This window comes from Papio anubis, chromosome 4 (assembly GCF_008728515.1).
Source record: "Papio anubis isolate 15944 chromosome 4, Panubis1.0, whole genome shotgun sequence".
In the NCBI taxonomy this organism is placed as follows: domain Eukaryota; kingdom Metazoa; phylum Chordata; class Mammalia; order Primates; family Cercopithecidae; genus Papio; species Papio anubis.
The window spans coordinates 129,677,390-129,693,085 of NC_044979.1; the positions used below are offsets into that span (position 1 = coordinate 129,677,390).

Sequence of the window (15,696 nt, forward strand, 5' to 3'; positions counted from 1 at the left end):
TGTGTGTGTGTATGTGCCATGCACGTGAATGCATAAGTGGGAATGTTTGTGAGTGGTGTGTATGTGTGTACGTGTAGTGTGTGTGTTTGTTACGTGTATGAGTGTGTGCATATGTGCTGTGCATGTGAGTGTGCATAAGTGTGAGTGTATATGTGTATATGATAGTGTGAGTGTATATGTGTATGAGTGTGTGCATATGTTAGTGTGTATATGTGTGTGTGTGAGTGTGTGTGGTGTGCAGGAGTGCATGCAAGAGCTTGTGAGTGTGCATATGTGTGTGTTTATTAGTGTATCTGTGTGTGTGTGTATGTGTGAGTTTGTGTGCTTATGTGAGCATGTGTGGTGTGAGTATGCACATGTGTGTGTCCATGTGTGCTATATGAGTCTATGTGAGTATACATGTGTGTAAGAATGTGCATGTGTGGTGTGCATGTATGAGTGTGTATGTTCGTGGGTGTGTGTAGATGAGTGTATGTGAGTGTATGTGTGGATGTGAGTGTATGATAGTGTGTTTATGAATGTGTGTGTGTACATGTGGTGTGTGTGTGCATAAGTGTGAGTGAGGCGTGTGTGAATGTATGTGTGTATGTGTGGTGTGTGTGAGTGTATATGTGTGTATGAGTGTGTGTGTGTATGTGCCATGCACGTGAATGCATAAGTGGGAATGTTTGTGAGTGGTGTGTATGTGTGTACGTGTAGTGTGTGTGTTTGTTACGTGTATGAGTGTGTGCATATGTGCTGTGCATGTGAGTGTGCATAAGTGTGAGTGTATATGTGTATCTGTAGTGTGAGTGTGAATGTATATGTGTATGAGTGTGTGTGCATGTTTATGCACTGTGTGTGTGACTGTGCATAACTGTGAGTCTGTATGTGTATGTGTAGTAAGTGTAAGTGTATATGTGTATGAGTGTGTGCATATGTTAGTGTGTATATGTGTGTGTGTGAGTGTGTGTGGTGTGCAGGAGTGCATGCAAGAGCTTGTGAGTGTGCATATGTGTGTGTTTATTAGTGTATCTGTGTGTGTGTATGTGTGAGTTTGTGTGCTTATGTGAGCATGTGTGGTGTGAGTATGCACATGTGTGTGTCCATGTGTGCTATATGAGTCTATGTGAGTATACATGTGTGTAAGAATGTGCATGTGTGGTGTGCATGTATGAGTGTGTATGTTCGTGGGTGTGTGTAGATGAGTGTATGTGAGTGTATGTGTGGATGTGAGTGTATGATAGTGTGTTTATGAATGTGTGTGTGTACATGTGGTGTGTGTGTGCATAAGTGTGAGTGAGGCGTGTGTGAATGTATGTGTGTATGTGTGGTGTGTGTGAGTGTATATGTGTGTATGAGTGTGTGTGTGTGAGTGGGTGGGCACAAGTGTCAGTGTGTACGTATGAGTGTATGTGTAAGTGTGTAAGTGAGCATATGTGTAAGAGTGTGTGTGCGCACATGTGTCTAACAGATCTCTGCCAGGGCGCCCATCAGTGCAAACCCCTGGGGTGAGCCCAGGTCTGAAGGTGGCCACCAGCCACTGGCCTACTCTAGGTGGGTTTAGAGTGAGCCAGCACAGCCATCAGAGAACCTTCTCAGAGCTAGACCAGCTGCCCCAGGAGAAAGATGGTGACCCTAAATATTATCCTACCAGGAAAGTCAGGCCTGGGGCTGTGGCCTCCATGGTCTGGGTGCTTCCTTTTGGAGGTGGGAGATGGATTCTCCAGGGAGAGCTGGGCCACCAGATATTTCTCTGTCCTGTGGCTTGACTGCTTCTAGGAACTTCCTGGGCTGAAGACAAGGGACTTTGACAAGGGCTTGATTTGGAATGTGGGCCATTTTTATTGTTCCAGTTTGTTTTTCCCAAAGCAGGTTTACGGGGGCAGGGTGAGGGGACAAGAGCTGGGGCTGCTCCTCTGGCAGCGGCACCTGAGTGTGAGAGGTGAAGCCAGCTGGGCTTCTGGGTCGGTGGGGACTTGGAGAACTTTTCGATCTAGCTAGAGGATTGTAAATGCACCAATCGGTGCTCTGTGTCTAGCTAGAGGATTGTAAATGCACCAATCAGCACTCTGTAAAATGGACCAATCAGCAGGACATGGGTGGGGCCAAATAAGGGAATAAAAGCTGGCGACCCGCCCCCCCCCCCCCCCACAGGGGCAACTCACCAGGGGCTCCTTCCACTGTGTGGGTGTGGTGTTCTTTCACGCTTCATAATAAATCTTACTGCTGCTCACTCTTTGGGTCCGCTCCACCTTTAACATTCACCACGAGGGTCTGCGGCTCAGTTCTTGAAGTCAGCAAGACCATGAACCCAGCAGGAGGAACAAACAACTCCAGACGCGCCACCTTTAAGAGCTGTAACACTCACCGCGAGGTCCATGGCTTTATTCTTGAAGTCAGCGAGACCAAGAACCCACCAGAAGGAATAAATTCCACACACAGGTGGGCACAGAAACTGAAGGGCACGGTGGGCTCAGCTGTGTGCAGGTGACGGCTGGGTCACGGCTGGGCCAGGTTGGGAGCCAGAATCTGGGTACTTTTCACAGTCTGGAGACAAGCTCCAGATTATGGTGGCATTCTAATCTATGATTTTTTCTGTATTGGTTTATGATTCCTCTCTAAAAGAGAATTGCTTCATCAACTGTTTGGTTATCCTGTAATATAATCTGTATAGAAAAGGCAGGACAGTTGTTTGGTTCTTTTCTTATTACTTTTAAAAGAGTAATTACTTTATGCCTTAGCAATTACATTCATGTCAGTTTTCAGGATAATGAGTTGTACCATATTTGGTCATTGCATATGTCTTCCGGTTGGTTTCTCTATCATTTGGCATCATTGAGAGCTTATCCACTTTTAGGCCTGACAAGACTTTTCGTATTTCCTCCCATGGAACTGGTTACTTAGCTGGAAATGGTATTTAGAGACTACAATTTGGGTGCTCATTGCCTGAGTTTTATTACCTTGACGTCTTTTCAGTGACAAAACTGACATGTCCATATTTTTTTAAAGACAAAAATAAATTATGAGTTCACACTGATATTTTTATTCAGACTAGATTTCAGAGTTTTTACTTAACCTTAAAATTGTTATATTTACAGCTCTTTTCTCTAACATAGAAAATCTTGATTCCTAATGATGTTACATGAATCTCTTATGTATGATTTCTTTGTGGTTCTTTTTGTCCTGAGACTATGTCTCAGTTGGAAAGCTCAGTCAAAATATTATGTTTTAAAGTAACTTGAAAAAAACGATTTTCTCTGTAGTTAAACCATTAACTTGAAATACAGTTGTGTTTGTATGTTCCAGTTCATTTTCTATTTTAAGGAATTGCTTTGCTTTTTCCTTTTGATACAATTTTTTTCAAATCTGTAAAACTTTTGATTTATATATGTTTGCTATTATAAATAGGGTCTGCTCATACATTATCTTCTAACTCAGTATTGCTTCTACACATCTCCTATTAAGTTCTGTATGCTGGTCTTACATTCTAATGCTTTACTAAATTCACCTATTATTTGTAATAGTTTTTTCATGAATTCGTTTGGATTTTCCAGACATATAATCATATCACTTTCAAATAACTTTATTTCTTTTCCCATCTTATGCCTCTAATTGCTTGTCTAATCATGTTGGTTAATGCCTACAGTACAGTGTTAATAGTAGCAGAGATAGTGAACATCCTTGTATTTTTTCTGAGTTTAGCAATAAAGTTTCTAGTGTTTCCTGGAAAGTAGGGTGCTGGCTTGTGAGCTGATGTGGAGGTGTATGTATTTATGTTCAGGAAGTATATATAGTTCCCTATTTTATTCTGATTTTCAATGTTAATTTTATCGTTGTGAGCCATTCATAGGTCTTGGTTTTCACTTTGAAGAACCAGGGTTTAGTATGTTTTGCTTATGTCAGTCTAAGCCAGGACCGAAGGGATGTTAGGGCTCCTGAGAAGTCTCACCTGCAGTAGAATTGTACGGAGGTGATTTGAAAAGCTTATTTCAGTTTTCAGATGTCAGCTTAGAATTTTGGCTTTGACTGTGTATGTATTTTATTTTCATGGTGATATCTAATTGGTTTTGGACAGAGATAGGGAGAAAACAAGTTTTCATTTTACATCACATAGAAGGATTTCGCTTTTGCATCTTTCAAGGAATTCCATGGACATTTTCTACATCCTACATCAGCAGTTTTAGATTTCTTTTGTGTACTTTTGAATACATCTTAGTATTAAGATATTCAAGATGATGGCCAACAATCACCTCTGCAGAGTCAGTAAACACAAGTGCAATGATGAGACTTCATTGCTCGTAAGCAGTTGAGTAGATGTGACAACCTCTCTTACATATTTAAGAGCTCCAGGCTCCCATGTTCCAGCAAATGCAGGGCTTAGCTTTGGGGCAGGCTGGAGCTCACGCTCTGCCCCCATCCTCTTTTTTGTCAGCAACTCATACCTCATTACACACCGTATGGCATGACCTGCACCATGCAACATTTCGTCCAAAAGGTATCTTCAAAAAAGAATTATGTTCATTTATAACAAAAATAAATTCTTCTTGTGGGTTAAATGTGGTGCGTCTTTGCAGGGTTTTAGAGGAAAGGACCACGGGCAAAACCATTATCAAGCATTGAAAAAATTATGATTATAATGTGGCCCTCAACAATCGTAAAACCTAGCAGAGACCACAAGATGCAAAAGACTCTTTTTTTTTTTTTTTTTTAGAGAGGGTGTCTCTCTCTGTCGCCCAGACTGGAGTGCAGTGGCCGGATCTCAGCTCACTGCTAGCTCCGCCTCCCGGGTTCACGCCATTCTCCGGCCTCAGCCTCCCGAGTAGCTGGGACGACAGGCGCCCGCCACCTCGCGCGGCTAGTTTTTTGTATTTCTTAATAGAGACGGGGTTTCACCGTGTTAGCCAGGATGGTCTCGATCTCCTGACCTCGTGATCCGCCCGTCTCGGCCTCCCAAAGTGCTGGGATTACAGGCTTGAGCCACCGCGCCCGGCCGCAAAAGACTCTTAACTTGATGCCCAACGTGGTTAAAAGGGAGGGAACGTTCCTTGGTGATTCTTTGAACTGGGTCTTCGAGTAACAGCCTGGGAACCACTGTTCCATGGGGTTCCCAGAGACTAAATAAAATCATTTAACCCATGCTTATGAATTATTTATGCCCATAAACAACACAGGCTCATCCTCCTCCATTCACAAATATTAGATTTTCAGCTCAATCTTGCTCCCAGTGATTGGAATTTTAGACACTTCAAAAGGGATCAAATCCATGAAAGACTTTGGTGTGCTGAGTCTGCTTGTAACCCAGGTACCAGTTTGGTTGCTGAAGGCCACAGAGGCTGAAATATGCCTCCCTTCCTCAGAGGCTGGCACAGAGATCGATTTAAGAGTATACGCTGTGCCAGCCTCTGAGGAAGGGAGGTATATGGATACAGTCTAAGTGGACTGGCGGACCTCATCATTTCAGCCTCTGTGGCCTTCAGCCACCAATCTGGTGCGTGGGTTACAAGCACAGAGATCCATTTAAGAGTATACTGGGCTGGGTGTTGTGGCTCATGCCTGTAATCCCAGCACTTTGGGAGGCCGAGGCGGGTAGATCATGAGGTCAGGAGTTCGAGACCAGCCTGGCCAAGATGGTGAAACCCTGTCTCTACTAAAAATACAAAAATTAGCCGGGAGCGGTGGCGGGTGCCTGTAATCCCAGTTCCTCGGGAGGCTGAGTCAGGAGAATTGCTTGAACCCGGGAGGCGGAGGTTGCAGTGAGCTGAGATCATGCCACTGCACTCTAGTCCGGGCTACAGAGCAAGACACCATTCCACCGCCACCCCCCAGCCCCCACCCCAAAAAAGTATACTTGGGCCTAGGTGTGGTGGCTCACACCTGCAATCCCAGCACTCTGGGAGGCTGAGGTGGGTAGATTGCTTGAGCCCAGGAGTTTGGGACTAACCTGGGAAACATGGTGAAACTACATCTCTACAAAAAATACAAAAATTAGCTAGGAGTGATGGTGCCCGCCTGTAGTCCCAGCTACTCAGGGGGCTGGAGGTGGGAGGATAACTTGAGCCTGGGAGGTCGAGGCTGCAGAGAGCTATGATTGCGCCACTGCACTCCAACCTGGGTGGCAGAGTGCAACCCTGTCTCAAAAAAAAAAAAAAAAAAAAGAAAAGAAAATAATTGGTGGTAATTTGTATGTCTTTTCATGACCGCTATGCAATCTTTGCATGTAACAAAATTGCACTTGTATCCTATAAATTTAATACAAAAAATTATTTATCCATGATGGCCAGGGCCTTGTTGGTTTTGTCACCAACATCACCAACATATTCCAGTTACACTCTCTGATCTTCACATCTCTAGAGAGTCTTTGTCTTTATTATCTGTGTGTGTGTGTTTTAATTTTTTTCTGAGACTGAGTCTCACTCTGTTGCCCGGGCTGGAGTGCAGTGGCGTGATCTCGGCTCACTGCAACCTCCACCTCCCGGGTTCAAGTGATTCTTTCTCGTGCCTTACCCTCCTGAGTAGCTGGGGACTACAAGCGTGAGCCACCACGCACTGCTAATTTTTGTTTTTGTTTCTTTTTAATAGACATGGAGTTTCACCATGTTGGCTCGTCTGGGCTCAAACTCCTGACCGTGGGTGATCCACCCCTCTTAGCCTCCCAAAGTGCTGGGATTATAGATGTGAGGCACCATGCCAGGCCTACAGTTTGTTTTTAACGTCAATATAGAACCAAAGGGAATTAACATTGATTAAATGTGTGTTCAATACATGTTTATTGAACACCAATTATTTTAAGGATGCCCCTGCCTGGGCCTAAATGCCACACAGTGCACATCTGCATACCTAGTGCCTCAGAAGGGGAGAATCAAAGTCTGCCTTCTTGGATACCCTCAGGAACAGCACCCATCTGAGCAGAGAAGGAGCTCAGTCACTATCTATTAGTGCAAAAAGAAAAAAATGGAGAATGATAGTGTATTAGTCTGTTGCTTACTGCACTGCTATAAAGAAATCCCTGAGACTGGGTAACTTACAAACAAAAGGGGTTTAATGGGCTCACAGTTCCGCAGGCTACACAAGAAGCATGGCTGGGGAGGCCTCAGGAAACTTACAATTGGGTGGAAGGCCAAGGGGAAACAGGCATGTCTTCACGTGGCCAGAGCAGGAGGAAAAGAGAGGAGGGAAGCACCTCACACTTTTTAACAACCAGATCTCATGAGAACTCTATCACAAGAACAGCATGAAAGTGGGCAAAATCCACCCCGGTGATCCACTCACCTCTTACCAGGCCCCATCTCCAACATTGGGGATTACAATTTGACATGAGATTTGGGTGGGGACACAAATCCAAACCATATCAGGTAGCTAGCATATGTAGCACCTGTTCTGTGCCTAACACTTTACAATAACTTTAAAAGGTAGGTGTTATTATCAGGTTCATTTTGCAGATCAGGAAACTGAAGCCCAGAGAGCTTAAGTCACTTGCCCAAGGTCACACAGCCCCTAAGTGGCACAGCCAGGATTTGGACTGCATGGTCTAATTTGATTAGCGATGTTCTTAACAGCATCACTCCACCATTCTCTGCATATTATGGGTTGGTAAAAGTGACGCAGGTGATGGAGCACTCAAAGGGTAGACCTAGGGCTGCATCACTTTTTGGGTGGGTAAGAGTGCCTCCTACTGGTCTGAGCCCTAAAAGAGTGGCCAGTGGTCCAGGGACATTTTCAGTGTTAAAGGAAGTGGGTAGGTCACCTATTGGAATGAAAAGCTGACAAGGGGCTGGTGGCTCATGTCTGTAATCCCAGCACTTTGGGAGGCTGACGCAGGTGGATCACTTGAGGTCAGAAGTTCGAGACCAGTCTGGCCAACATGGCGAAACCCGTCTCTACTGAAAATACAAAAATTAGCCAGGTCTGGTGGTGTGCACCTGTAATCCCAGTTACTCAGGAGGCTGAGGTGGAGAACGGCTTGAACCTGGGAGGCAGAGGCTGCAGTGAGCAGGGATCACACCACTGCACTCCAGCCTGGGAGACAGAACAAGACTCTGTCTCAAAAAAAAAAAAAAACAAACAAACCGAAAAAACAAAAAAAAGGCTGATAAGGACCCTCATGTGGGTCTAGGAATTAGCCCAAAGCTCTAACTTCAAGACTGAGGCTCAAAGATCCAGCTCCTCCCGGCTGACCTTTCAGATGGTGATTGTAAAGGCAATTAGCAAATGGACTTTAGAGGACAAATTCTGGAAATTAATCGTCCTTAGGAATCGCATCAGGAAATGAGGTAGCCAGTTAATTTGGGGACAAGGAAGCTCATTGGGAAATGCACCTTGGGTCCCAAGATGCATAAGGCTGTGAGGACTCAGGAGGTGCCTGTGTCTTGGAGAAGCTTCCAGTTAAATGGAAAGATGGAGGTCTGTCTTCTCTGCAGATGCCAACATGGGGTGCTTCATTAGTTGGCCAAGGGTGGTCAGTCCGGCTTGTGCAGGGCGGTTTGGCTTCCCCCGTTGTTATGCCAGCAGGCAGCTGTGACTGGGAGAGGGGAATTCTGGAGAGATGGCTTCTGACCGCAGGAGCCAGCTCCATTTTGGGTCCCCTGGCTTTGTGTTTTTCTGGCACATCCCGAGTGACGCAGTGAGGGCACCAGAGGCCAGCTGAGCAGCAGGAGCCATTGTTCCTTACAGGGAGCTGCCACCTTCAGTGCCGTGCGCCTGTTGAGCTGTGGGCAGGTTCCAAGTCATTAAATGTATTGGGCTCAGAAGCCTGGTGACCATCAGCCTGGAACATCCTTGCAGAGAGCTCCTGGCGTTCTCATCTGGGTGCCTTGCTCTGATGTCCACACTGCCTTGGGGGGTACCTGACAAGAGAAGGGACTCAACATATTCAGAAGTTTTTGCATATGGGGAGCTAATTACTGCTTTTTGAAATATGCATTTACCACCAATCACAACTTCCATGGTGCTGGGACTGCCATGGCAACTAAAAGCATATCTGAAAATAAAATGTCATTTTTTTTTTGTTGCATTTCTACTGTAATGACACACTTGTTTCTCCTGTTTAACTTAACGAGCTAACTAGAGAAGTCTCCAAGAGTTTCAGCATGTGCAGCGTGTGTGGGGAAGTGGGTGTTGTAGTGTGTGTGAATATATGAGTCATAGGCATGTGTAAGTGAGCGGCGTACGGGTGCGTGCTGATGGGGACAGAGTGTGCAGCTGTGTGAAGTTGCGTGGGAGCCATGTGGGTGTGGGGGTGAGTGCTTCTGGGCATATGTCTCAGGAAACAGGCGAGTGAAGACATACCTGTTTCCCCTTTACCTTCTGCCATAATTGTAAGTTTCCTGAGGCCTCCCCAGCCATGCTAGGTGGGTCTAAGATCACCTCTAGGCTATGAATGTTACAAGGCTGATCTGTGAGCACGCATCTGAAGACCAGTGTGTGCATGTGTGTGTTTGAGGCCAAGTGCTGTTACGTGGATGCATTGCACACGTGCTGTTTGGTGAGACATGACTTCTTGCTTTGAGACACTTACTCTCTTTAAGGTATCTTTGAGATCCCAGCCCTTGGGAAGTTCCAGCCCAGTCACAGGACATAACACCCTTCCTGTCCTATCTCATCATTCCTGTCGGATGGAGGGCTCAACTCTATCCCACAACCTTGGGGAACCAGAGACCTCAGAGGTCAGGGGCACCCAGACACCATCTGGTCCAGATCTGAGCTAAGGACACGGGGGTTTCTGGTCCAGGTGGAAATTACAAAGCATCCAGTTGGTTTATGTGTCTGTCCTTCATTCATTCACCCCTGGTTTATGTGTCTGTCCTTCATTCATTCACCCCAGTGGCTGATGAGTTACGCTCAGGGCCTTGGGCTGAGCCTGTTTCATTCGAGCCAAATGAGGCTAATTTTCAGTGGGTAGTGTGTGTGCAGATTTACAACAACAATCTACAACAATAATGTCCACCATCCACATACAGCTCTTCAAGCCTTCTTCCTGCTTTCTACAGTCATTTTCTGAGCCTGATCTCCTAAAAGCTGACTTTGATAGGAGACCGCTTCCCAGGCACGGGCATGCACCTCTCGCCGGAATTGAGAGAGCAGAAAGAGGGCAGAGGGACTCTTCCCAGGATGCGATGTTCAGGGGCCAAGCAATGAGAAATGGAGACTCATCTGTGTGTGGCTGCGAGAAGCCATTGCCTGCTGCAACGTGCAGACATCCTTATGAGCACTGCTTTCTCAGATGGGTCCCTGATCCGTGGTGGCCAGGGCTTTGTTGGTTTCGTCACCAACGTCTTCCAGTTACACTCTCTGAACTTCACATCTCTAGAGAGTCTTTGTTGGTCTTCATTACTGTTTGTTTTTAACTTCAATGGAACCAAAAAGAACTGACATTGATTAAATGTGTGTTCAATACATGTTTATTGAGCACCAGTTACTTTAAGGTTGTTCCTGCCTGGGCTTAAATGCCACACAGTGTGCATCTAGCCTGGGGTTTTTCTCAACACAGTATTGGGAGGAGGGGATGGAGGTTGTAGACAAATGACAGTAGAAGTAGGCAGAGATGAGGGGTGCCTTAACTCAACCAAGGGAGAGGGCCAGGTCAAGGACAGCTTTTCAGAAGAGGTGACAGCTGAGCTGAGTTGTAAGGGACAAGTAGGTGGTAACTGGATATCAGAGAGAGAGAGAGAGAGAGATAGAAAGAGGATGTTGCCACTTGGTGACATCAAGTGGACCTAGAGATTCCGTATGCGTGGGCTGCAAGTCTGCACTGGAGCTGGTAATGGGATGCCGTCTTGGATGCTCTTTGCTTTAAGGAAGTTAGGAGGATATTGCCCTGGGATTGTGACAGCATCACCAAGTTTGGGAGACTTGGCAAGAGTCCTTCGCCGTTAGACGGTGATTTCCAGCTCAGTCCCCCATTTTGTTTCCGTGGATTTCCTGGTGTCAGCAGCAAGGAAACAAATGATGCTGGCGAGGTGCTTTGCTTCCTTGCAAGTTGCAATCACGTTGGCGGCTACAGCTCTCTCCACACTGCTCATACTCCAGCAATGCCCATGGGAGTACGAATGGAAAAATACCTGTAAATATTAAGGTTGGCTCCAAAAGCCCATTATTGGCTTGTTGTGCAATGCCCTCTGGTGACATTGAGGCCTTATTAATAACTAAACATCTGTCACAACTGTAATTATATTTCTTGTGCCAGGATTGTGTTTCTACCATTGTCCTGTGTAAACACGGAAGGGAGGGTGTGAATTATTTAGGCGGCCGGCTTTGAGAAAAATAATCGCCCAGCACTGTGCAGGCTGTAAGTTTCTGTCAACTCCTTTCAGAGTCTCAGTGCCTTCGCTGACGTTCCTTTGATGTGCTCCTAAATCTCTCTGAGAACATCGCCCTGGACCCCCGATGCGGCTGCCAGAGCAACCCGGAGAGGGGAAGCCTGAGAATGAGAAAAAGGGGGACGGAGGAGCCCTCGGACGGGGAGAGGAGCCGCCGAGGAGCCAGGCCCCCGACTTCCCCACCTGGCAAGTCTTCTTCCCCCAAACCCCAGGATCTAGATTGTTTGGCAGCCCTCAGGTAGGGGGTGGTGCGGGGTTCAGGAGCCTTTGCCGCTGCTGCGTGTCTAGGTTGGAGAGGAGAATCTATGAACTGAACACCTGGGAGAGCTGTCCCGGCAGGGTACAGAGATTCTATTCCCTTTCTTGAGCCTATTTGAGATGTGTGGATGGGACGAAGGGATGGGTTTGCAAACCGACTCTTGGGGAGAGACATGCTTGTTTTCAGGTGAACAATGACAAATACAATTTACAGAGTATGGACTATGCACTAGCATAAAAATGGAAGCTTTGCATAGACAATTTCAATCAATTCTCAAATAATTTCATAAGGATGTTGTTAGTCTCGCTTTGACAGGAGGAAAGTAACACAAACATTAGGCAGCTTGACTGAGATGACACAGCCAAAGGCAAACCTGGGATTCCTACCCAAGTCTCTCTGAATTCCACCCCTCCTCCCACCGCTAAAAAAAAAAATTATGTTCCTAACCACTAGGCTACCCTGTGTCTCTCTGGTCATTGATGCGGTCAGTTCGGGGTAAAGAGTTTTCTATGCTACCAAGCCACAGGCCTCCGTGGGTTTTTTATCTTACTCTTTTTCTTTTCCTCGGAGACCCTCGGCTGTACAAACTCAAGAGGAGTTGCAACTCTGGGTGTGGTTTGGTATAGAACGCAGTTTTGGTCTGTGTGATGCTGGCATCAAGGAATTGGTCTGTGGTGAGTCCTATAAATGGGTACATTCTGAAATTCTCTTCCTAAGGCTGTTCAGAATGGGATATCCAGCTCTAGCCACCAGCTTTCAGTGGCGGCTGAAAGCGTATATGGTGGGGGCAGTTAGTTTAGAGATAGGCTTATGGGGAAGAAAAGGAAGTGGATGTATTTATGGTGACTACAGCTCCTGGTGTTCAGCAATTTCTCCCATGAGCAGGGGGCCAGACTGTAGGATCCAGGAACAGGATGCTGCAAGACTTTGTTCAGAACCTTCTCCAACACAGCTTGACATTTGAGAAGCCAAGGGCGGGAGCTGATGAGACCCCTGGCCAAGGGAACGCTTACCAACCGGGGGAGCCACTCTCTCAGCCTCTGAGGAAGGATCTAGAACAGGACAGTGTAAAGCTGGAAATGACAAATGCTGAAGGGCAGGCTCAGAGCAAGGAAGGCTGGCTAGAGTCAGAGAACATTTTGGGGTGGTCTCCCCATCTCAGCTCATCCCTTCCAGGAGAGGACCCCCCACCAAAGGCAGGCGTGGTTGGACTTTCACCAGCCTAGGATAAATGAAAGGATGCTGAACACTTCCCCTGCTAAAGGGGAGGGGCATGTTGAAAAAAGGAGGTAAGAACTGAGTCAGAGAAACATTTCTGTAAGTCCTAGGAGGGCTGCCTTGAGTGACAAGTACAGTTGGTGGGACGGAGGAAAGGGATATTTGCCTACCTCTGTAGATCTGAGGATATCACACAGCAAACAGAAAAGAAATCTTTTTGCTCAACACATTGTCACATTTAAAATGTTTCCCCATTTTATCCTGCATTTTGGGAACTTGGCATTTTTTGGCCAGAGTTGTGAGCAGCATGAATTAGGCAGTTTAGTGTCACCTGTCTCTAGGGGACAGCGATGACCCAAGGAGTCAGTTTCTTCCAAGGCACGTGCTTCTCCTTTGGAGTTGAACATAAACTCCCTTTAGGGCCCGGGGCTAAGGGTCTCTACACCTCCTGGCTGTTCCCATCACACATTTGCATGCACGTGCACACACACACACACACACACACGCACGCACAATGAACATGCTTTTGTTTTTGTTATTCCTTCCTTGGGCATGTACCCACACATTCCCCAAAGATTTCTTTGTGTAGTGGGCTGAGAGGGAGAGAGCCAAAAAGCAGGAGATTAGGTGGGGCCAGAGGAGGGAGATCTGTGGTCAAGATCTTGGCTCCAGGGAGTTGGACGTGGAGGGGAGTGGGAACATATCTCATCTGGAACGTGTTCTCCCGTTAGGTTCAGCAGTAATGTCATCTCTCAGAGTGCATCACCTCCTGCCCTTCAGTTCTCTGGCTGGCAACCTCCTTCAGATAAAGCACAGCCTGGGTATTGTGAGACCTTTGAGAGAAAGGAGTAAAAGAGAAGGCAGTCCCCATCTACAGGTCATCTTCTCCAGGTGCACTGAAAGAAGCATGTTGACACCTTAGCAAAAACAGGGGCACCAGGGGCCTCCTCTGACCTCAAAGCATGCTCAAAGAGCCACCACTACTTCCTAGCTGTGGTGGCCTGAGCAGTTATGCACAGCGTGGGCAGGGCAGGCGAAGTTAGAAAGCAGAGAGGAGCCTCCTTGATGTGTCTCGTCTTCTGTCTCCAGATCACTTTCACATCTCCCAGAGCCATATTGGTTGCAAGGGACAGAAGGCCAGGAGAGTTCTCAGGAATGAAAAGGGAACCATGCTAGGGATATTTCCATGGGAGTGGGCAGAGGGTGGGTCTCGTGAAATCCAAGTCCAGAGGTGCAGCTCTGGGATTACAGGTGGCTGCCACCAAACCCAGCTCATTTTTGTATTTTTAGTAGAGACGGGGTTTCACCATGTTGACCAGGCTGGTCTCAAACTCCTGACCTCAAGTGATACACCTGCTTTGGCCTCCCAAAGTGCTGGGATTACAGGCTTAAGCCACAGTACCTGGCCTTGATTCCTTCTTAATCTCACCTCATGTAATGTAGCCTCTGCTCCCATCAGTTTACTGATCAGATTCTGGAGGGAACGAGAGCTAGTGTCAGAGCAGAAGGAACGATGCCAAGCAATGGCCAGTTCAAAATTTAGCTCATCATCAAAGACCTAGAAGGATGTGGAAAATCTGAGAAAGCTAAGTCTCTTGCGTTTCTCTGTCCATGTGAAAATGATTCCTGTCAAATAGCTACCCATTTAACAGTGATCAAATGGAGGAATCAGTGTGGTCTCAATACCAAATCCCCTGGGAAACAAGCCCATTGCTGTCCATTCCTGATCAAATCAATAGTGCCCAAGAGAAGAGGGTCAGATGTATGAATGCAGCTGCTGCCACTCTAAATGGGCGGACAGAAGATGGGGAGGGGGAGTGACTGGAGAACTGGGGTGCCTCCTCACCCCCATGTATTAGTCCATTTTGTGCTGCTATAAAGGAATACCTGAGATTGGGCAATTGATTAAAAAAGAGGTTTATTAGGCTCATGGTTCTGCAGACTGGACAAGAAGCATGGCCTAATCTGCTTCTGTTGAGGGCCTCAGGAAGGTTCCAATCATAATGGAAGGCAAAGTGGGAGCAGGAATGTCACATGGAGAGAGAGGGAACAAGAGAGAGGCAGGCTCTTTTAAACAACCAGCTCTTGCATGAACTAATAGAGTGAGAACTCACTCACTATCACAGGGAGGGTGCTGAGGCATTCATGAGGCATTCGCGTGCATGACCCAAACCCCTCCCACTAGGCCCCATCTCCAACACTGGGGATCATATTCCAACATGAGATTTGGAGGGGACAAATATCCAAACTATATCATACCAGTTCCTTGAGCTATTATATGTATTTCTTATTCTTGGAGCTAATTGATGCTCCATGAAGTGCTGGGAAGGTATTTGCTATTAAGGCTTTAAGTTGGAACTTTTCAAGAAGGTGATCCCTACAAGACCCAAAATGATGAACTGTGACTTGTGGAACAAAAGCAATAGGTTAGGCCAGGCGCAGTGGCTCACTTCTGTAATCCCAGCACTTTGGGAGGCCGAGGTGGGTGGATCATGAGGTCAAGAGATTGAGACCATCCTGGCCAACATGGTGAAGCTCTATCTCTACTAAAAATACAAAAATTAGCTGGGCATTGTGGTGTGTGCCTATAGTCCCAGCTACTTGGGAGGCTGAGGCAGGAGAATCGCTTGAACCCAGGAAGCAGACATTGCAGTGAGCCGAGATCATGCCACTGCCCTCCAGCCTGGCGACAGAGAGAGACTTTGTCTCAAAAAAAAAAAAAAAAAAAAAAAAAAAAAAAAAAAAGGCAATAGGTTAGACAAAACCGGCAGGGGACTGGAGAGGTAGGACCCCACCCTTCCCACAGCCAGCCTTCCTTGCAGTCCGTTGTCCCCCCATTTGTCAGCCTACATCACTGCAGAAGATCCTTGATTGTCCACTCATGTCTTTGCTAAGGTGTCAACATGCTTCTGTCAATGCATC

The 15,696-nt window shown here is 46.6% G+C and overlaps 1 protein-coding gene across 2 annotated transcripts in view; it reads left to right on the top strand.

Annotated features, from left to right (window-relative positions):
* The window catches only part of CALN1 (calneuron 1), a 662,369-nt gene that overhangs the window by 34,795 nt on the left and 611,878 nt on the right, over positions 1 to 15,696 (top strand). Inside the window, exon 2 of one of the 2 annotated variants that reach the window (XM_031665448.1) lies at positions 11,292 to 11,483. The exons of the other annotated variant lie outside the window; for it this stretch is intronic. Coding sequence (XP_031521308.1) covers positions 11,365 to 11,483 — 119 coding nt within the window. The 5' untranslated portion in view covers positions 11,292 to 11,364. The remainder of the gene's footprint in view (positions 1 to 11,291; positions 11,484 to 15,696) is intronic. 2 annotated transcript variants of the gene reach the window in all.